Genomic DNA, 23,438 nt, shown 5'->3' with positions numbered 1-23,438 from the left:
ACAGGGTCATCTTGGCTGCTCAATTAAGGGAAGGGGGAGGGGACACCTAAAGGTTGCAGTGGGGTGGGGACAGAGGATTTTGAGGGGAATGTTATGAACGAGAGGGTTTATCTAAGTTTGTTGGTGTGTGGAAGAAAAGGGGGGAAAAAACGGGAATAAAAAGGGCATGGAAGGAAGAAATAGACAAAAAGAGGTTATAAATCCATAATGAGTGTTTCAAATAAAATTGAAATAGTCTCCGCAAATATCTGTGGTCTTAATGACCCTGCAAAAAGACAGAAAGTAGCACAGGGACTGCGGTCATTAGGATCAGATCTGATATGCCTCCAGGAGACACACGTTGAAGGAGCTCAAAAACATCCATTGAATACATTGGGATATAAAGTTTTAGGGGCAATAACTCAAGGGGCAAGGGTGAAAGGATTGGGGCTTCTAGCTAATCAAAGAGACCAGAACAAGATGGATTTACTTTCTTTTCAGCTCCCCACTCATCGCTAGCTAGACTTGATTATTTTTTAGTTTCCTCCTCCTTCGCTAACTCATGCCATATTGATATTTCACCCAGGGTTATGTCAGATCATAGCCCACTGATGTTAACGCTAGAATGTCCAGGCTCTGAAGGGCTGAAGTCGAATTGGAGCTTTGAAAAGGCACTTCTGTATGCCTGTAAATATAAGGAATATATGCAGGGGTGGATTCTAGCGTTTCTGAGGATAAATATTGGATCGGCCCCCATCATGATGGTATGGGATAGCTTTAAAGCTGGGGTTGGGGGGAGACCTTCCATTTCTCATTTAGGAGGAATAAAATAGAGAAAGGGCAAGTAAAGCAGCTACTAGATAAACTGTCACAGAGGAAAGGAAGTTAACCTCAGCAGTTATGACAGGAGCTGGGGTAGAAGTAGCACAGCATGCTGTAGCCGCAGTAAAGGCTGAGATCGGATCGATTTTGGTGGAAAGAACTGCCACTAGATGGGCCTCTGCCCAAGGGAAACTGTATGAATGTGGGGAACTCATTGGACATCAGTTGGCATTATCTATTAGGCAACAGTCCACCGCCAATACAATAACCTCTATCCGCACAATGACAGATGGGATAACTAATGACCCCGAAAAGATCCACCAGGCTTTTAGAAGGTTTTACAAGGAATTGTACTCAGAAGAGGATATAAGAACCCCAGAGATTAGGAAAATCAATAATGCAGGGTATTTAGAGTCTTTACCTATAGCCAAACTTAATGTAGAGGACCAAGAACAAATGGAATACCCTCCCACATGGGAAGAGATAACTACCGCCCTGGTGAGCCTACCAGGTAGCAAAGCTACAGGATTGGATAGCATTCTGGTAAAGTTTTATAAGCACTTCCTTCCTCAAATTAAGGAAATCCTCACCTTAGTGTTCATTTCAGTTTTTAATGGGGCATCACCACCCCCCTCTTGGTCCCTATCTAAAATAGTGATCTTTCTTAAAAAAGACAAGTCTCCTCTCGAAATGGCCTCTTACAGACCAATAACTTTAATAAACACAGATTCTAAAATATTTTCAAAAATGTTAGCAACCAGAATATCCAACCGAATAGAGGGGTGGGATCCAGATGGCAACATGGGTTCATCCCTAAAAAGGGAACCACTGAACATGTCCGTAGGACAATTACATTGTTCGATGCCGACAGGATGTCAGGAGACCCGATCGCACTAATTCTACTCGGCGCTGAAAAAGCGTTCGATCGGGTCTCCTGGCTATTCCTTTGGGACGTTCTGAGGAGGACTGGCTTTGGGCCTAAGATGCTACAGGCAATTCAAGCCTTATATAAAACTCCCGTAGCCAGAATAAATATTAGTGGGCAGCTTACAGAACATATTGAAATCTCGCGCGGGACCAGGCATGGTGCCCCTGCTCCCCACTTGTTTTTGTTCTTTTTATTAATCCTCTTATTAGCAAAATTGAATCCAATCCAGAAATAGTGGCGGTTAGTAGGCATGGCTTAGACACCAAGATCATGGCCTATGCTGATGATCTTGCGGTAGTCACCCCTGACCCCAAATCTCCCATTAAGGCCTTAGAACGGGAGGCCCTTGAATTTGGGAAGCTATCAGGGTACGCCCTTAATAGAACAAAAACTCTGATAATCCTGAATGATGAAGTTAATTGGGTTGATAGTCTAGTAGTTCCGAAACCTAAATATCTCGGAGTTGATATAGTGGCCAATACGGATGCAATAGTAGAAGAAAATCTGATTCTGCAGAGATTAAAAATCCCTTAAGAAAATGGATAATTTACATCTAACAATAGTTGGCAGATGTAATGTCATAAAAATGACTTTTTTCCCGAAGCTACTTTATGTCTTCAGAATGATTCCCCTTGAGTTTAATAATAATATTTTGCATTTATTTGACTACATTTTTTGTCAATTTATTTGGGCCTATTACTCTCTCTACCTAAGGAAAGAGGGGGGTGGGCGCTGCCGAACATAAGGCTATATTATTGGGCAACCGTTTTACAGTATAGCACGTTTTTATTGCAGGAAGTTTTAGACCCGGACCCCACAAGACTACCATCTCCATACACATTACTTTTGGGGGAAGTGCTATGGGATGTCTATGGAGAAAGCTTGACTTTGGATACTACAAACGAGTCCGGTTTAAGACGTTATTAAGTGCATATAGGGTATTTACCAATTTTCGAAGAACTTTTGGGCTGGGTAGACTAAATTATTATACCCTATTTTTGAAGAACTTTTGGGCTGGGTAGACTAAATTATTATACCCCTATTAAAAACAATCCAAATCTGCCATTAATCTTTGGATACTCATACCGGCGTAAATGGTATAGAGCAGGAATAACTAAATTGGGGGATCTAGTAACTCTGGCTGTAGTGCGGCCTTTCGATGAGCTAAAGGACCAATTTGATCTAAATAAGAATCAGATTTTCTTCTACGGGGCTGTTAAAAAATTTCTAGCACATAACACAGGCGGGCTTGCTGGCTTTGTAAGGCTAGATATTATAGATAAAATGCAGGAACATAAAACTCCCCGGATTGGTAGAATTTATGCAATTTTAAATGCCAAAATGCCCGATGACCTGGAGAAAATTGATGCAAAATGGCAACTGAAGTTGAATACCTCTCAAAACACCTTTCCTTTAGTATTAAATCTTGCTCATAAATACCTGTTATCAACTAAGCTGCAGGCTCAAATTTATAAGTCTGGATTTTTTCTCTATATTACCCCGAGTAAAATAGCAAAGTGGGGAACCGGGAGAGGAACTGTTTGCCCCAGATGCTCTGAGTATTCTGCAGACCAGATTCACATGTTTGCAACATGTCCTAATCTAAAATCTTTTTTAAAAGATGTCCAACAATTTTTAGGAGTAGTATTGGCTCAAGATATTCAACTTACTCCTACGATTATCATGCTAAGTCTAGCTAAAAATATTAGCATCAGGACAGGCGGTGCCTTGGTATTTTTTGCCATGACCATTTATAGGATTTGTCTGGCCTCACACTGGAAAGATCCGAACCCCCCATCGTTCGCACAATGGCAGGCCAGGTTACTGGCCACTTACAAACTAGAGAGTGCCATTTATGCTAAAAAGGGCAGACAATCAAAGAAAAGAGGTCTAGAGATCTGGGAACCTCCAATGAATTGGTTAGAAGGGGTAAACATATACATTGTTTAAGATTTCTCTTTTTCTACTAAATATTTTGTTACAGAGAAACGCTTAGTAAGCTGATATTGTTTTGTTCTTTATCACTCCCTTTCTGTTTTTTTTTCTTTTTTTGGCTGATGGCTTTTTTCTGTATGAATTACATAATAATCCTTCTGTTGCTTTCGGACTTTACCTTGAATGTACATATTGGTGTCGGGGTGGGGGGAGGGTGGGACGTTGTAATGAACTTTTGATTATTTGTAATGTTTTTCATGTATTGGATATTGAAAAATAAATAAATAAAATAAAATTAAAATAAAATGTGGACGAGTGTGCCTGTGCACTGTCTGTGACCTGGAAAAAGAGTGCATTAAAGAGCTGAAATTAGATATTAAATTCAAAGCTATTCCAAACAGGGGCCCCCAAATATGTTTGATCGCAGGCCCCCAAAAGCCTTAAGATGTCCCTGTCCTTATTGTACTCTTTCTCCATATTTCCCCTCAGGTTCATAGCCAAACAAAACCCCACATTATTCTCTTCAATATAAGATGCTTTTCGGAGGTATACAATACATAGTTCTGCTTTGTTGATATGCAGTGCCTAAGATGCTCTCATGTACTAGATAGGGTTCCTAAGATTAGTCATAGAGTGAGTTGTTAAGAATTAAATTCCTTTTTGGCGAATCACCTCAGAATGTAAAGGAATATCATGAGGAATTAATCCTGAGCAGTGTTGGGAGAGTATACCAAAGATATTGTCAAGGGCTGACTTCCTAATGTACATTCATTATTAAGTATTTCCCCTCCGTATCAGTTTTAATATTGCTTACCTTCAGAGGAATGCAGTGTTACAGATAAAGACACTAATATGCTTATGGACCACTGTCAAGTGAAAGCCTATGGGGTAATCTCTATGCTTAATGCTGTGATTATCCCTTCTGGTGAGACGTGTCCTAGGCATAGGGTGTTGGGGTATGCATATTTAATGGATCTCCATGCTGTGTTTCACTTTACAAGAGAGTTGAGCGCTTTCACATTATGATTAGAGGACCTTTACCATTACCAAGGGATCAAGGTAAGACCCCCTTGGTGTTCTCTTCCACAAGGCAATATATTTGCTAATGGGGTAGTCCAGGGATCCACATTAGGTCCCCTGGCAAGTGATATATTGTAAATGTGTGGATTTTTTTTTTTTTAAATTAAAATTGTATTAGAAAGAAAACATTATCAGAGCACATTTAGCGATATAGAAGCACAAAGACATAAAACTGTGACTATAATTACAGTCATAAGGGCGTTCGGAATCATAACCACTGAGGGCTGCGGTATTAGGGTCTTAATCAAAAATCGAAGCACATTCAACCATACAAATTCCAATGATGAAAAGGGGACACAATACACAATAGAATATTAGTCAATTCATATCAATTTGGGTCTCGACGTACAATTCTCGACCTGTCCATTGCCACGTCTGTAGTGGGAGAGCTACAGAGTTCACCCCTATAAGCGTTCCACTTTCCCCACTTCTTGTCCCATTTCTTGGGGCACCCTCTGAGTTTGTAAACGTTTTTTTCAGCGACCATAGCTCTATCCATTTCTGCAGTCCATTCTACCACCAGTGGACGGTCAGGAGAACCCCACTTCATAGCTATCGAACGTTTTATGAGGAGACAGCCATCGGCCAACCATTGATGTTCTATCTCTGTCAGATCCGTTGCCCCCCAGACATTGAGGAGCCCTCCCTTAGATGTCATTAGGATCTGTTTCCCCAGTGCTTCCGCAATTTTCTTGGTTGCCCTGGTCCATAAGATTTGAATTATGGGGCATTCCCACAGGGTGTGATAGAAAGTACCAATCAAGCCACAGCAGGCATAGGTCGTTCGGGCGTCTGCCAAGTTTAGCCAGTAGGGGACCGGACATGTATGTCCTGTGTAGGATTTTGAGTTGTATCAGGCGGAAACGGCAACTAATTGCAGATTTCCGTGGGGACATCAGCTCCGTGTGCCAATCTTCTTCTTCCAAGTTTTCCAAATCCCCCTCCCACTTGTCTCGTAGGGCCTGAAAGGAGTCGGGCAGATTATTACAGAGCTTGCCATATGTGCAGGAGATGGCCTTTGTTTGAAGGGGTTCGGAGAGTAGCCTGTCTTCAAGGGGCGAGGCCTCGGGAAGGGAGGAGAGGTCCGGTACAGTCGTGAGGATGGCATGTTTAATTTGAAGATATCGAAAGGCCTCCCCTTGTGTAAGTGCATGCTTCTTTTGGAGGTCAGGATAGGAGCGTCCCCTTGTGTGATAAGTCTCCTAAGGTAGATATGCCGATGGTGTCCCATTTATCAAAGCCCACGTGGAAACACAGGGAGCCAAGGGCCTGAGAGGACCATAGGGGAGTGGCCCAGGTGAACCTATTGGACCAGTCCAGGCTTTTAGTAGCCCGGTGCCATAAGGCCGTCGTCTGTCGCATTGGACCGACTTAGCGGTTACGAACGGGTCTACTGTATAGCGCCCCCAAGTAACCCTCATGTCCCGTCTGGTATCGCTCCAAATGGAATGCTGGGTTTGTGAGCGATCCATGGATCCAAGAATTGCTGGCCACCAGCCGGGACGCCCAGTAGTACAGGCGCATGTCGGGCAGAGCAATGCCACCGTCATACCATCCCTTGGTAAGTTTCCGGAGAGCGATAGGAGGAGCCCGCCATCCCACAGTAGCAGGCGCATGTCCCCTTCCAACGTGTTAAAAAAGGAATCCGCAATAGGAAAGGGGCAGTTTTAGAAGGCATATAAAAAGCGTGGAAGTGCTAGCATTTTGAACACAGAGGCTCTACCGGGGAGGGATAGCGGCAGTGATCTCCAGTTAGAGATATCATCATGCAATCGCTGCAGTGGACCTTTTAGGTTATGGTCGTTAAAGTTTTTAGGGTCTGGAGTAACGAAAATCCCGAGGTATTTGAAACTGTCTGGTGCCATGGGGATAAAGTAACCCCGGGGCAGGACGGGTGGGGTCTATGCAGTAGGTACAGGACCGACTTTGACCAGTTGATGGAGTAGCCGGAATATTTCCCGAAGTTCGTGACAACATGGAATAGGTTGTTTATGGAAAATGCCGGGGAGGCCATGTAAACTAAGATGTCATCCGCGTAGAGGGAGATTTTATTGGTTATGTCGTTATTCCATTTAAGTCCCCGAATAGAGGTGTCCGAACGGATCCAGTGAGCCAGCGGTTCCAGAGTGAGGGCAAACAGTAGCGGCGACAGGGGGCAGCCCTGCCTGGTCTCTCTAGTTAGCGGAAATTGCCTGAAGGTATGGTTGTTAACTCGTACTTGTCCCAAGAGGTCAGTGTACAACAACCAGACCCACTGTATAAATTTGGGGCCAAAGCCAAACCATGCCAGGACTGAGAAAAGGTATGTCCATTCGATCGAGTCGAATGCCATCATGGCGTCGAGTGGGAGAATCACGGCCTCTTCTTGTATATATGGCTTTCTACCTAACTCATTATTGACTCTATGGAGATTTAAGGCCGTATTGCGGTCTGGGAGGAATCCTGACTGATCGGCGTGAATCAATGATGGAAGGACCGTGAGGAGCCTAGTCGCCAGGAGTTTGGCTAGTACTTTGGCTTCTGAGCTGATTAACGAAATCGGCAGGTAAGAGCCACAATCCGTGGGCGGCTTATTCAGTTTAGGAAGAACAACTATGGAGGCCAGTCTCTGATCGAGCGGTAGAGTGCCTTTCTCGCGACTCTCCTCAATTATATTTTTCGGGTGGGGAGTTATACCTAAAGCTGTGGCGTTCAGGAATTCAATCGGGACTTCGTTGGGACCCATGGCCTTACCGGATTTGATTGCAAAAATGGCATTGTTGACCTCTTCCAGCGAGAGCTCCACATCTAACACCTCTTGCTCTGCCTCGGATATGGTGGGCAGGTGCATCTCCTCTAGAAGTTGGTGAGAGCCTTCGGCGGTGTATTGTGCTCTGGCCATATAGACCTGTTCGAGGTGATCAGCGAATGCTGCGGCCACTTCCTGAGGGTCTGTAACATGAGAATTATCAGAACGGATGCGCAAGGGGACCCATCTCGATCCCTGTTCGCGACGTTCCAACCATGCCAGCATTTTACCAGCACGATCCCCCAGTTCGTAAATTCTGTGGCGAGTGTGGAGGAGCCGGGCCCGCGACATCTCCGAAGCCAATGTCTTGTATTCCAGCTGTTTCGTTAGTAGTCAACGGGCTGTGTCTTCGGAGGGATCGGCAGTATGGGCAGATTCAAGGCAAAGCAGATCAGCTTCGGCCTGGATCAATTGTTCATTGTGTTTGCGCACATATCCTACTTTGAGGGCCAGCGCCCTGCCTTTGAGGACGGCTTTGTAGGCCTCCCATATCGTAATCGCTGACTGTACAGAGCCAATGTTCTCAGAGAAGTAGAAGTCAGTATGGTCGATCAAGTCATCCTTGATATCTGGGATCTTCAAAATCCACGGGTTGATAATGATCGGTCCGCGAGTGAATTGTTGGTGGTAACTAGTAAGTGAGTTCAACACTAAGGGGGGAATGGTCGGAAATACCTCGGGGAAGTCCTCGCATGTCTTGGAGATAACCTACATCTGCCGAGGGACAGAAAAAATAGTCAATACGGGATATACTATCATGGGCATTAGAATAGTGTGTGAAGTGGGGAGTGTCAGGCGGTTGTGAGCGCCAAAGGTCCTCGAGTCCCATTGCCTGTGTAAAATCCGCTAGGTCAGACCCTGGCTTGTGGGAACGTCTCTGGGGGTCTGTCCAATTGGTCGTTTATTGTTAGGTTGAAGTCGCCCCCTATTATCAGTGTACCATGGGGGACGTCTAGCATGATCTTGCCAAGGGCTCGTAGAGCCTCCCCACCCAATGCTGGCAGAAGGTAAGTAGAAATTACATTCAAGTGTCGACCCTCCCAAATCGCTTCTAAAACTGCAAACCTCCCTTGTGGCTCCGCCCATGTGTTCGTGAGTGTTAATGCCAGGGTCTTCTTAACAAGGATACCTGTTCCCCAAGAACCAGAGGTGAATCCAGCATGAATCAGCAATTTATACCCCCCCCCCTTTTGAAGTGCACGACAGCAGTTACCCACTAAGTCTGTCTCCTGTAGGAGGACTAGGTCGGGAGCATGGCGTCTAATAAACTGGAGGACCACCCCTCTCTTTATTTTGTTGCCCAATCCGTTCACATTCCATGTCATGAATGTCAACTTTCTATCAAGGAGGTCTGTCATGGTGATAATTGGGGTGAAAGCGAAATGGATGAGCAGGCCCGGTGCCCCACCCACCTCTGGACAGTGCCCGGAGCAATACATAGTAAGATCCCAGGTAGACCCAGGGTTCCGAACCTCGTGGCCAACATGCTTCAAAGCTGCAATATGCTCTGCGTACCAAATTAAGAAACACAATCAAACAGAACCTTACCAAAACTCCCCACCTACACATCCCACCCCCCCCACCCTGCTTCCCTGCCCGCGGATTCAGAACTATCCACACCCAAACTAGGCAGAGTGCCTGTCGCCCACCCAACCATACACGGGGTACGTAAAGGCCGCCATGCCATTCGCCAGAACATTGCAAAACAGTGTACATCAATAATTGCAAAACACATACCAGTCTAGGTGCTACGATACCCTCAGGATTAAGGAACAAATGGAGACCTTACCCCACCCGCAGGTTTAAAGAGCACAGATATGGAGGTCCGATAGTAGGGTGCTGGTCCCTGCCACTAAACACAAGTGAAGGAATCAGCAAGCAACTCAAGTGAGGGAGCAGTGTCCAGATAAGTCCAACCCACGAAGAAGTGTGTCGCTGTAGGAGCCGCCGTTAGTCCCCGCGGCCCGCCTCATTGCTCCGGGCCTCTCTTCTCGGCGACTGGTCTCCGCGTGTCTCCGCTTCAGGCGATCCACGATTGTTCAAAGTCTTTTCCACCGGGCGCCATCCTTCCAGCCACTCCCACGCCTCCTCCGGGGAGAGAAAGAACCAAGTCTTGCCATCGGATTCCACCCACAGCTTGGCTGGGAACAGCATAGAATATTTAAGGCCTTTGTTGCGCATCGCCTTATTTACTTTGATAAAGCTGCGACGACAAGCCTGTACCTTCATGGTGAAGTCAGGGAAGAACGTTACATTGGCGTCATCGAGTCTCAGTGGCGCATTCGTCGTGGCCGTCTGAAGTATGACGTCTCTGTCCCGAAAGTTGAACACTCAAGCTAGAATCGGGCACGGGGGGCCCCTGGCTTCGGCCTGCCCCCGGGGACTCTATGGGCCTGTTCGATGGAGAAGTAGCTAGAGAGACGTTTGGGCTGGAGGTGTTGCAAGACAGGATTTTCCACGAAAAGGTCAGTCGCAGGTCCCTCCATACGCTCCGGAACTCCCAGGATACGGACCTTGTTGCGTCGCGCCCTCCTTTCGTAGTCATCCAGCAGGTCGCTCATCTGGTGTTGTTGTTTCTGGAGGTGAGCTACTTGCTGTTGGAGGGTTGAGGTGTCATCTATGAGAGCTGCAGTCTTAACCTCGACGCCCTTGACCTTAGAGTCCATCTTATGAAGGTCCGCCCGTAGTAGGGTGACCTCGATATTAACAGAATCAATACGCGTCTCAAGGGAAGTGCGCACACCTGCTATGGCCTCCATGACGTCTTCCAGTGTCAGAGTCTTCGTGGCAGGCGATGTTGGTGCAATCTTCGGGTCTCTGTCAAGTACCACCTCCCTGGAGTCCCCTTTGGCATTTCAGGAGAATTTGGTGATGGATTTTTGTTGCGTCGGCCTGTTCCCTCTGTTGGACGCCATTAGGGCAGCTAGCCGGTCGTTGCGTCGCCAAATAGGCCTGTCCAGTGGCTCTCTGGTTTGAGGGTGAGCAGGCCGTGGGGGGCGGTCAGTCACCAAGATAGTTACAGCAGGCCAGAAGAAAGAGGGCCCCACGTGGTACCAGCAACTATGGGTCGGCAGAGGAACAGGCCCATTCAGGGCAGCAAAAGTTAGGCAGGTCGCATCCTCATCCGCACCCCCACCGCAGAGTCACAGCCCCACAAGAGCAGGGCCAAATTGGAGGGCACCGTCGGTGTTCCTCAGAGGCGGTATGGGCCAAACATCACTAGGTGGAAGCTCGGCGCCACAAGAGCATGGAGGCCAACATGTGCAGCGAATTATAATAAAGCGGGGCCCCCCGAGATTACAGAGGGTGCGGGCACGTAATGTCCCCAGGGTTGAGGAGTCGGCAGTTGCGCAGGCTGTAAACTGAGCCCCAGCTTCGCGGGCCCTGGATCCTCAATGGGCTGGGCAGGCCTCACCTCCGTAGGCTTAGGGCACACGGCACCCCCCCGTCCCCCCGCTCGCAGAGGCTTATAAGATTGTCAGGGGGGGAGCGCAGTCCTCTATGTAGGGCCCAATGTGGCACGGCAGCGCCAGGAAGCGCTGAAAGGCCCCACTAGCTGCGGCTCTCCTCCGAGGTAGGCCCCGGAGACGGGGGACTTGCGTGGATGTGTCCCCGGCCCGGGGGAACCTCACCAGTAGTCCTCCGCCGGCGTCCTCGTTCACGGGAAAGGTGGGGGCACTCTCTACCGGGCGATCCACCAGTCCCCGCTCGGCCCTCCGGATTGTCCGCGACACCTCACCGGCTCTCTCAGGCGTGTCAGTCGAGCTCAGTCGCTCCGGCGTGCCTGAGCATTGAAACGATCTCCAGCGCCGGTCGCCATCTTGGCTGCATGGCTGCCTCTGCTGCAGAAGGAAAACAGCGTTGTGTAGTCGCCCGGGGCTCCTCGAAGACGGGCTTGCGCACCTGGAGGTGGTCACAGCGATCCTCCAGCACAGTGGGGGATCAGATAGGGCATAGATCGGATGTTTATGGCAGATTTATTGGCGATGGCCGGGGAGCCGCTCTAACCAGCGACCATCCCGTTCGGCTGCTGGCCACGCCCCCCGTGGATGTTATTTTTAAACCTGCATGAATTCAATTTATCTTTCTCTCCCCAACCACCTTAAAGTTCTCCCCAACATAACTATTTAGGAGGGACTGAATATGATCATCTTGCATCAATCCATGAAAAAACAGTTGTGTATGCTGGTATGCTATGACCCAGTTTCACTATGCTGGCAAGGCCCCTGAAGAATGATCACCCCACCAGCCTGGTCAGCCAGTGTGTTTCCAATCAGTCAATAGGGATGGGCCTGACAGCGGTACTATCTAAGACACACCCCATCCCACGACCTCCAATGATTATTAGCCTTGAATGCCTTCATAGAGGCCTCATTCCCCTTGCCCAATACGATCACCTCCATGCCCTATATACATGCATTTTTACTCATAGGATACTGTAATATGCATCATTGCCATGTGTAGCCTGGCATGTCACAGTGTATGTTCTTGTCCTGTGTTTCCTTCATTGTAAACCTGCATGTTTCCAGGGGGAGTGGAGCCTGTTTGTTGCGCCCTGGTACCTGTTTTGCTTTCTTCAGCTCCCACATCCATTACCAGAATGTTTGCTGCTTTGTACCAATGTGTGATGTGGTGGGTCTTTCCAGAGTAGTCAAACACCATCATGGAGGGCTGTTCCCTTTTGTAATAGACATTTGGAGAGCAAAGCTTTGCTGCAATAACTCTGAAGCTTGATTGCCTCTGAAGCACTGTCTGCGAGGGGTCTTGGTACAAAATATGTGAATGTCTTGTGAAGAAGTTTTCCTTGAACTTCCGGGCAACCCCATCACTTTTTCATTTTCCAGGTAGAAGTGGAATTTTGTTACCACATCTATGGACCATGCAATTGTTTATGGTATAGCTGGGCTTACATAGTGAGCTCTGTCTGATTGTATTGTTGAATGGTTCAGCTCCAGTAGAGAAATTAACATTTCCATCAGGACCAACAACATGTCTGCCCCTACTTCCAGGCCTTTAACTTTCATGGTGTCCCTCCTCATTCTGTTTTCCATATTTTTGAATTTCAACAACGCTACCTCATAATACTCTTCCATCTCCTCCAATCTCTTCGTTGTCGCAAAGCTCTCCAACTCAAGCAACTCTGTCCAGTTTTTAAATTCCAACATCTAGGGGTGGGCAGAACTTGCAGAGATTTACTCAGCGGAATTCCATTGAGTTACATAAAGACCCCGCAATATTCCACAGGGTTCTGCCAACCCCAATTTATGAGACGCAGTTGTTGCATTACCTCCTCTATTCCAGTGTGCAGTGAAGCAGCAGTAAATAGAAAAAAAACTTTTTTCCGGAGAACCTTATGGCAAATATCACCCTCAAGTGGCACTTGGAAAATTCTGATGCCATTTCTTGGCTTGCAGTTCCTCTTTGAAGACTTTACATCAGACTGAACAATGTGCAGCTTTGTGAAGTTCTAGCTGTGAGAACTTTGCAACAGCCTCTACCGACTCCTTCCATTGGGAGGCCCGAAAGCATACATTGGTCCAGGCATGCGTACAGTGTGAACAAGAAAAATGGGTGTTTTGGTATTATTTACTTCACCTTATAGATTGCAAGATGTGGGTGCAGCTGAATGACATCTCTTGATGATTAAATCATTCCGTCCCATCTTGCTGGAACAATAGCCCTGTGCAGACAGAGTTACCACTGCCTAGCCTCACACGGAAGGCAACTGGTTTGGGCTTAAAACTAAACGTTTTTTCCCGATTTCTATATATTTATGCCTTCTAAAGAAGTTCCCCCTTCAGCCAACTGTCAAATACAACTCATCAGCATTTGTCTTGAAATATGTCTCTTGCACTTCGCCATCCCAAACTGTGGTATAAAGCACTACATAAATAAAATAATTCAATAGCTCCATAGGTTCTGTTGTAAGGTTGTCAACTCTCCGCTCATCACCAGCACAGAGCTTGCAAGTTTCCCAGTTCCATGTCTGAGTACCCCGATCGGTATATGATTTTTTCTTTGATTTCTGGAAGGTGCAACTCTACAAACACATAAACTCAACTAGAAAGCATAGAATGCAAAGAAACAAAATGAACCCGGTGATCTACTCATACATTGAGCTTGTTGTCTGCAAGAACGACAGTGCCAATGCAAGCAAACTCAGACTACATTCTCCAGAGCACACTGTGTTGTCAAATGAGAGGAAGCAACATGAAACATGATGTCCTGGCAACAAGAATAAAGGTGACAAATGAAGGGCTCATCGTGTGTGGCACTTTCTCACAGTATTCCACACTACAAGTCCCAGCATGTTTAGCAATGTGGCCAGGGCTGGCTGAATGTCACCCTTACGACAGGTGGTCAGCTGCCTGCCTGTTCTGTGTCTATTTGGTGCATCACTTCATCCTCGTGCCTTTTTCCCACCTCACGTGTGTCTGCGCATCCAAGTTAAGAATCGACAGTCCATTATTGTCACCAGTTCAGAGATTGCATCTCCCTTACCACTAATCCAGTCAATCCAGCATATATTTTGTAATCTGGGTTTATTAAACAGAGGTCGGAAAAGCTATACATAAAATGCAGAGAGGTGGGTGAGCAGTAGGGTACCAAATATGTTGTCTCCCAATGGTTCCTGGGATAAGCAAGGAAAATGCTCCCTTTGATTGCTGTTAGGGCAGTAAAATAAAGCACTGCCAGTGTATATCGTGCCCCTGGGACTCAAGGCCATTTCAACAATGCACCAATTTTGCCTATGCTCTTGAAGGATATTTCATTCTTTGGGGATGATAAGTGCAGCAGGTTGATTTTCACCACATTCTATCAACTACCCCGATCCCCTTTCACACCTCACCCTCATTCTCCTCATAGTATGTTCTTACCCACCGCACTCTCCCACACTTCAGTCATCTTCATATTATACTCTATTAGGCAACCAACCAAGTCCATAAGCCTGAGAAACCCAGCTCAGCAGTAAGCAGCAACTGCTGCCACCCATTTGAATGCCTTAGCGTCAGCTGCAGGCTGATTTCAGTATGCTTATGTGTTAATTAGCCATGTTTCCACCTTCATTCTATTGGTCAAGGGTCCCGAAAGTCTGAAAGTAAATATTATAAAGCGTCTGATTGGTCAGTGCTGGATCATTCAAGGTGTGCTTGTGTAAACTCACAATGTATTTTTTAGCAATTCATTAGCCTTCTATGATGGCCACTCGAATTTAACTGAGAATGTGACACACACAATCTTGTTTCCAAACTAAGATTTGCACCACTAATTAGAATAGGATATATAAAGTTGATGGGCACCGTTCTGCTAGTGTAGGACTTGTGTGGTTTCACAGCATTTTGTGTTTTTTTTAAGGGTGGGTGCCGGTAAACTCTGCTATGTGGCGGTTGGAGGAGTTTTTGCCGAGCTCCGTGTTACAAGCAGAGCGTGGATTAGCAAACCTCCACGAAGTCTGCCGGTGGAGTGGAGTTTACCGCCCAACACTACTCAATGGATTATACACTGGGAATGGAAATTTTGGGAGTGTCGCTGCTGTGTTCTCCAAGTCTGCCTAAGTCTGTGCAGCTCTCCCATCTAATTTGTATCCTATATTTAGAGGCCTAACATGAAGGCTTATGTCCTTTCTTGATTCAGCTGCCCCTCTGCATGGCAGGGATGGGGGCTCACCTTACACATCAGCAGCAGTCAATCAGAATTTTACCTCAGGGGCCACTTTGCCATGTCTTGCATTCTATCTGTGCTGTTTGCAGAAACCGGGAGAGGCATTACCCCCAGGACTCCCTTCATGCACGCTACTTGTCTACTATTTTTGATGCCATCTTTCAGGTCCCAGACTGACTCCTCCACAAGTTAACCTTTGCCAGGGATCCAAGTCATCGGAGCCCCACCAAAAGTGAGACCCCTGCTATCCCCAAGGTCCTACAAGGCAGGGCTCTGATCTTCAGTTGCCCCCTCCCTTCGAGAGCAGTGCACCTTTGATTACAATGGTGGATGGGTACTGCTAACACATGTTAGTCATATCTGCTGCCACCGTGACAGGCATGCTATTCATTCACAGGAAATTAAAGCAATGGACCCAAGGCCCAGGAAGACATCTCCCTGCAAATCAGTACACTGATTTTTAATTCTGGAAAAATAACCCCCCACTTGTTGGGTTTCTTTCCACAAAAAAAATCCATAATGCTTGGGGGCCTGCCAGCATTTCAGTTTTGCTAAAAGTGCTTCCGCTGTACCAACGGAAGAACTTTTGGCTAAATAATTTGTGTTGTATTGGCTGACATCTCTAAATATGGCAAGTGGTATTCGATTGGGAAGATGGATGATTCTGTAGAGCAAGTAAATTCAACAACGCAACGCACCCTCTCCTGAATAAACTAAAAAATGAAATTGGAAAAAATACCTCCTTTCTTCGGACCAGAGTCACTTGTTTGTGTTTGAAATTAAACTTACTTGCCCAAATGTATCAAGCTTTTTTGCATTCGCAAACGGTGCAAATCACAAAGGCCCACATGCATCAAGCATTTTTGTAGTCGCAAACGGTGCGATTCCTTAAAATCGGCCGTTTGCGAATGCAAAAGTGCTGTTTGGGATGCATCATGCCATTTTAGAAGTCGCATCTTTTTTACGATTTCTAAAATTGCGTTAGCATATAAGAAATCGCAATTGTGCGATTTCTTAAATGCTATGCATCATTACAGAAAAATGTGCGATTTTTAAAATTGGAAGTGCAAATTACCACGAAGTTCAACTTCGTGGTAATTTGCGAAATTGTTTAAAAATGCACAAAAATGCATTTTTTAAACTGTTAAGCTACAGACACACATGTCCTTAGGACATGTGTGTATGTAACTTATGCTGAAAAGTACATTTCATGGGTGCAGGGGGGGGTCATTTTGACCCCCCTCTCCACCCTTGAAATGCATTGATGAATTGCAATTGCACATTGTGAATTCGCAATTCCCATTCATTCCTATGGGCATTTTGGCCCATAGGAATGAATGGGAATTGTGAATTCACAATTGAAAATTTGCATTTATTTTGCAAATCGGTAAAAATAGCGATTTTTACCGAATTGCAAAAAAAAAGCAAAAATATTCATGCATAGGCTTTTGCGAGTTCTAAATTGCGAATCGTTATTTTTCGCAATTTAGAACTCGCAAAAGCCGATATTGATGCATGTGGGCCAAAATTCGGCCGTTTGCGAATGCAAAAACCTTTTTTGGGATGCATCATTTTTTTTTCATTTTTCGCAATTTAAGAAATTGCAATTTTTGGTGATTTCTTAAATTACCATGTAGTAAACCTTCATGGTAATTTGAGAAAAGTTTCAAAAATGCACAAAAGTGCATTTTTGAAACTTATATTTTACACACACACATGCCCTTGGGACATGTGTGTGAGTAAAATGTAATTACGTAACATTTCAGGGGTGCAGGGGGGGACCCTTGAAATTGCATTCCCATTTTGCGATTCCTTAATTGCGAATTCGCAAAATGAGAATGCCTTCCCATTGATTCCTATGGGCCTCTAGGCCCATAGGAATCAATGTAAAGCGATTCCTTAATTGCGATTCGCAATTAAGGAATCGCAAATAAAGAAAATTAAGAAATCGCAAAAACTTTTGCGATTTCTTGATGCATAGGAATTTGCGATTCCTAAATTGCGATTCCTTAATTTTCGCAATTTAGGAATCACAAATTCCTACAATGATGCATGTGGGGGACTATGTTTAAAAGAAAATGTGCATTCGCAACTTGACAAAGTATTCTACTTCTTAAGTCTATAATCACAGCTGATTGCTCACAAATTTACAAGAGATTTGGCGGTAATGAAACATACTGTGCACAGTCAGTGAGCTGGAAAATTGGGTAATACAGACTGCGAAGGGACTAGCTGCATGTAAAGTTATGCTGTACATAACAATAATAAAGCGCACACCTTTATTATTCATCCTCATTTCTTGTCTATCAGTTGCAAGCCGCACAGAGCAAGATCGACTATCTGGAGCATACCATGGTTGACCGCTCAATTGTTAGCAAGCAAGAATCAGTGATTTGTGACCTCGAAAACAAAATGGAGTTCCAGAGAGCACAGATTAAGAGGTTTGAGGTAGGTTCCTAATCTTACTTAAACAACTGCAGTAGTGTAACATGGACACACCGTAATATTTTTTGCATGCCTTTTTATTTTATTCTATTATGATGCACCTGTAAACTTGCCTGTGTGACCCAGGCAACTTATGCTGTATACTCAACTAGCCCCATGTCATAAGTTTTCTGTCATCTAGCTCTGGGTTTTCTGCCTATAGCACTGTGGCACTAATTCTGAGTAGTGTTGAATCTTAATAAGGCCATTTTTGGTAGGAATACCTCTACCTCAATTAACATTCCACTGATGTCAGGGCACAAGTTATGTGTACACACGGGTAGACAGAGTCTACCCACTCTTTTCACGGGGTGGACACCCTCTACCCTGCTAAGAGGTTGGCACCTACAGATATGTGTTCAACTTGTCTGGCTTAGGTTTCAAATACTGGGACACATTCAGCAGAGTGACTGCATGTTGTCTACGTTAATTTTGAGCCGCAAGGTACGGACAAGGAGGGGGCTTATCAGATTCCAGCTGGGCTCATAGTAAAGGTTGAAGTTAAGGGGCAGGCTATCAGGTCTCCTTTTGTTGGAGTATCTTTGCTGAGAGCTATTGGGAGCCTCACACCTAAATGTAATGGAGCAGAAACAAAGAGAGACAGCTTATCACTTCACAGGTACTTAGAAGAGGCATGCTTTTGATGTTGTTCAGTCTCTCTATTTAAGAGATATGCATGACCTGTAAGAATGTCAGATGTGTTAATCTGTCCTACTATTTAAACAAATAGCAATTGAAATATCCCTATTTTGTTTTATTTCTTTTATAGCACTACTCATCCCAATGCCGGGTGTCAGAGCACTTTACATCACACATCCACATTATACATTGAGAATAAATCGTATGTGTGTAAATCAATGTGCAGGATGTGTTGCATAAGAGAGGTGGGTTACAAGGCATAGGAGCCACATGTCCTTCATAGGTCGCTGTGATATATTAGAATTTAAATTTATGAACTGCAAATAAAAAAGGGATCTCTGTATTAAAAGCAGCAACAGACACACATTTGCAATAAAAATATGTCATCTAAGTGTTATTAATGTATGTATGTGACTTTGATGCAAAACTGTGACTAGACAAAACACAGATCTCCCCAGCAAATACGGTAACCTCCAGAGTGCTCTTTTCATTATTATTATTACCTGAGATTTAGTTGGCACACAAAGATCTCTGCAGCAGTGTCTTAACTCCATAACATATTTTAATGTGCAGACTTTGCAACCAATTAAGCAGAACAGATTTACTGCTACTTTTCTCCTTCTTGCCAATTTCTTTGTGGCAGGGTTTTAAAAAAGAAATGTATAAGTTGAGGCCCAGATTGTGTGCCAGGGTTGTCACTTATTTGGCACAAACTGAATGCAAAATCTAATTTGTTACATATTGTTATGCGCTAAAAAATGCTCATGCTAGAACTGTTAAACACACTTGTGAGGTCTTAAGATCTGATGTCACATGTGAGGTCATAGTTTGTGATGACACTTCCTGTGATGGCATATGCGATGTCATGGGCCACGATCACACACTGGGATGTCATGCCCAAGATGTCAGTTGCATACAGCCTAACTTGTTTTTTCAGGACTTGTACACTGACTCTTGTCAATTCCTGGTATCAGGTGGAAAATGGGTGCAGGAAAATCATGTGGTAAAGGGTTCTGCAATTGTGGGACCCACATGTTATTTGCTATCCCGGGTCTCAAACTCATATTGGCAGATAATCAGGGCGGTGATACCAGAATCAGTAACACTCGACCCCATGCTACTGCACCATTTTTGGGCCAGCTCAGATTAAATGCCCAAGCCTGCTTATTATTTCACGTTCCCAATCGGAGTGTGGTCCAACAGCATGCTCAGAGCTGTTAAGTGAAAAAGGGGGTTTTCACTCCCACAGCATAGAGGTATGTTGGTAACCTCTAGAAGTTAGTAACTCTCAACCCATTTGCAGCACCTCAGAAAAGTTCCATAAAATTGCTTACTTAAACTCAGGTCTGCACATAACATCAAAGTAAGCATTTTCTTTTCAATTCTCACTCAGGTGTTGTTATACTAGATGCATTTTATATGGTGCTAAACCTCGCTAGGGCAAACACACACTTTGTGAAGTGGGACTTCACTTCTATGGTTCTGTATTGGAGCAGGCTGACAGAAATTGTTAATTTATGCTACTAAGTAGAGAAAAATAATTCTTCTTTGCATCACTGAGGTTTGTTGAAGTATTTATGTATTTCTTTTAATTACTTATACAGTGTGTGTATAGCACAAACTGAGCCCATAAAGGGCATCAGACCATATTACTGTGCATAGTATTTATGAAGACTAACATCTTTAATGCGACATAAAATGTATGCATTGTGTAGAGTCGCAGTCACCATTGTTTAGTTACAGTTACGACTGAGTTTCCGTGGGAAATTGAATTTTTGGCTTGATAGTAAATTTAGTTCTGTTAAACGAATTTTCACAATACTTTCTACTAAAAATGTCTAGCCACCTCAGCAACTACTTGGCAGGTGTTGGGGTGATCCGTCAAGTGGGGATAAGATTAAAAGTGGGGAGTTCCAAAACACATTTAGTCCATGTAATTTCTCGTTGGGTTTTTCAACTGTGCAACAGCTATACTTTTTTTAGTTAACTATACCTGGTTAATTTTTAGTTTTTTAAAGTTTAAAACATTATGTTTTAACTGACATATTCACCCACCTATAATGTTACTTCTATCTTTGTTTTCTCATTAATTTAAAATACATATATATTTTATACACACACTCACAAACACACAATAATTGCATATAAGACCAGATTCACAAAGAAATGTTTTGCAATTCACAAAGGAATTTTATGGGTTGTATCTGTTCAACTGCAGAGTCTCCACACTCATGGCTAAGACTCCACACATAAAATGAAAGGCAGTCATAAAGATACTACTCACAAAACTGATTTGTTCATTGCAAAAAATTGTAAACTTGTACTAAAGTATAAGTTTATCTTTGTGAGTCAGGGACAGGGCTAGTGCTCAGTTTTAAATGTTTTCATAGCAATGTCTACTTTCTTTTGGAAGTCACCTGTAATCATAAATAATCCTTTCATACTCGATTATTTAAGCAATGCAATTGGGATGTAGAACTCCGCACATAAAATGATTGGACAGGCCTATCTATCTATTCATATATATAGGTTTTTCAGCTTTCACACAATCATTTTAGCTGCTGAAAACAGCCAACATCTCTCAATTTCAAGTACCTATGAGCAAAATATTAAACTGTCACCACAACATCATACTCATCCTCTTCTGTCAATTTGTTATAGAATCAGGACACCACAAACACCTCCCTTGCTCCTGCCAAACCAGACCTGAATACTGAGGTTGTAGAAGGACTTTAGCTAAGATTTGTTGAGTACAGCCCCAACATCTTTTGCATAGCTATCGTTAGGGTAATGCGACCGGTGCAGCTGCACCTGGCGCTGAACTCGAGGGTTGCTGTGTTTAGAAATAACTTTTGTTTTTAAAATCACCTGCTGCAGAGTTACTTCTGTCCAGCAGTTTTCAGGTGACAATAATGTTAAATTAAAATCTGGTGATTCATGTTCCTGCTGCAGAGAGATCGAGTATTTTCAAGTGGCAGTTTTGACTCATCATACAGTATCATAGAGGGTTAAAATGGCTGCTGCAAATAACGTGTACCATATAGATTGCATAACTGTATTTTCTGTCAATAGGTCAGTGGGTTACTGCTTTGATCACAGAACACCTTTTGTTACTTGCAGTTCATAGGCTACAATCCTATTCTAATACAGTGACCTATAAACATCATACAAACTGCATGGACAAACTGCACGGTGTAGGTTAGAACAGTATGATTTTCCCCATTCTTTCATTATCCTAATAGTGGCAAAAAAACAGTTTGTATGGGTAGAAATACATTCTTATTAGTAAAGCCAATCCCAACCATTGTGATACATTTTAAATACTGAATTTCTGTTTCTCCAGACCAAATAGTCTTAAAATATACTGCCTACATGCATGTTTGACATGTGATTCCCACACCTTTTATTCCTCATTGTTTTATGTCACATTTTCTATAGACAGATATACACACGTATGAATCATTGTCTCTGTGTAATGTGTTTAAAGTGAAGTGCTCCGACACCCTACACTGGTATGAGTAGCGCTAGAAAACAAAATAATTCTTATGCTAGAGGGGGTTATGGAGAAATTAGGGGCACTGTTGGTGGTGGAGAGGAAATACATGGCAAAGGAGATCTTTGGGGGGTGCCAAAAAAGATTCTCACACCGGGTGCCTCTTGCACTAAAACCTGCCCTGATCTGATGAGCAAGGTTGGATTCAAGGTAACTTGGATGGAATGGTCTGACAGCTTTTGAGTCAATTTACAATCCCAGCGATTGTGGCATGGTATAACAATAACTTCCAGGTGTCCCTATACATGGATTGTTGTTTGTTACAAGAGCAGAAGCAGGGTATTAGTGCCTAGGTACTTTGTGGGACTTGCTTTGTTTCCTTTAATCAAGTACATTTAACTTACCATGCTGAACCAATTGTTTTGCCTCGCCATCCCAGATTATAGAACACGGAGGTCTAGAATCAACAGTTGAATGCCTCCTGACCACCATGTGGCTCCTTGTATGGGAACGGTGACCAAAGTACGGCTTTACAACATATTGATACCTACTATCAAAATTTCAGAAATTGGTTTTAGACCACTGTTTCATATAGGGATGCTCTTTGGCTTTACCTCCATTTTATTTATATGAGTTTGGATTTAAGATAGCAGTAAGCGGATTTGTGAGATTTGATAAGCCATGTGTGAGGACTCCAGTAGGAGAGGCTCACATGTGGTCACCTGAAGGGGCAATCAATATCATGGCAGAATGTGTATCCTCTCACTCATAACATAACTTATATAAGACCTACCCAATGCTAAAGCACTTTTAGAAATCAAGTGCAGCCAGCACTGTTTTGGAGTTTGTAATCTGTTTATGTCTTGAATCCCTTTAATGAAATACCATAACAAACCACATCAATCCTGGTCAGTATTCTCTAGCTATATATTTTGAATTGGCACATATTTCATGTCCTCTCCTTGACCTCACCAGATTCTGATTTTGCGTTTGAGAGACAATGTGATGAAGATGGGAGAGGAGCTGGAAAAAGCTGCAGAATCAGAAGCACGAGAAAGAGAAAATGCCAAGTACTACCAGATGCGGATGGAAGAGATGAAAAATGATATGAATGAATTATTCCAAAGAGAAATAGAAACATGCCGCAGAAGAGTGGAACTGGTAAGAAGTGAACATGATGCGTATCCTTCAATGTGTATGCCGTTATAATACTTTCTTTAATACATTATCATGAGCCAGAATATAGATCTGGAAAATTATCCAAATGGAGATTACGCAAAGGTCAGGTGAGGATCATGGTCCGATCCTTCAGATATGTGGGATGCTCCCAGTACATCTCCATCGCTGTTTTGCAGAATATTTTCTTTGCAGGGTCTCCAAGAATTCTTAACAGCAGCTGCAAATCCCTCTTTTAGAAAAAGAGACTTTTCTCTGAGAGGTTGTGCTGCCCAGTCAAGCTGGGCAATGATGACATCCTAATGAAAAACTGGCTTCACACCCGCTTTCTGTTGGTAGTAATTCGGGATATCGAGTGGCCACTAGGTCACAGAATGAGCAAGGTACCCCAAATTCTTGGGGGAGTTATTTGAGCTCATCTTTGGCCACTTTGGAACTCCAACCAGCTTGGG

The 23,438-nt window shown here is 44.1% G+C and overlaps 1 protein-coding gene across 1 annotated transcript in view; it reads left to right on the top strand.

Annotated features, from left to right (window-relative positions):
* The window catches only part of MYO18B (myosin XVIIIB), a 1,710,199-nt gene that overhangs the window by 1,393,462 nt on the left and 293,299 nt on the right, over nt 1-23,438 (top strand). Inside the window, exons 39-40 of the mRNA XM_078665559.1 lie at nt 17,505-17,642; nt 22,786-22,971. Of these exons, the coding sequence (XP_078521685.1) occupies nt 17,505-17,642; nt 22,786-22,971 (324 nt within the window). The remainder of the gene's footprint in view (nt 1-17,504; nt 17,643-22,785; nt 22,972-23,438) is intronic.

This window comes from Lissotriton helveticus, chromosome 11 (assembly GCF_964261635.1).
Source record: "Lissotriton helveticus chromosome 11, aLisHel1.1, whole genome shotgun sequence".
In the NCBI taxonomy this organism is placed as follows: domain Eukaryota; kingdom Metazoa; phylum Chordata; class Amphibia; order Caudata; family Salamandridae; genus Lissotriton; species Lissotriton helveticus.
This window is presented reverse-complemented; position numbering and strand designations above follow the sequence as displayed.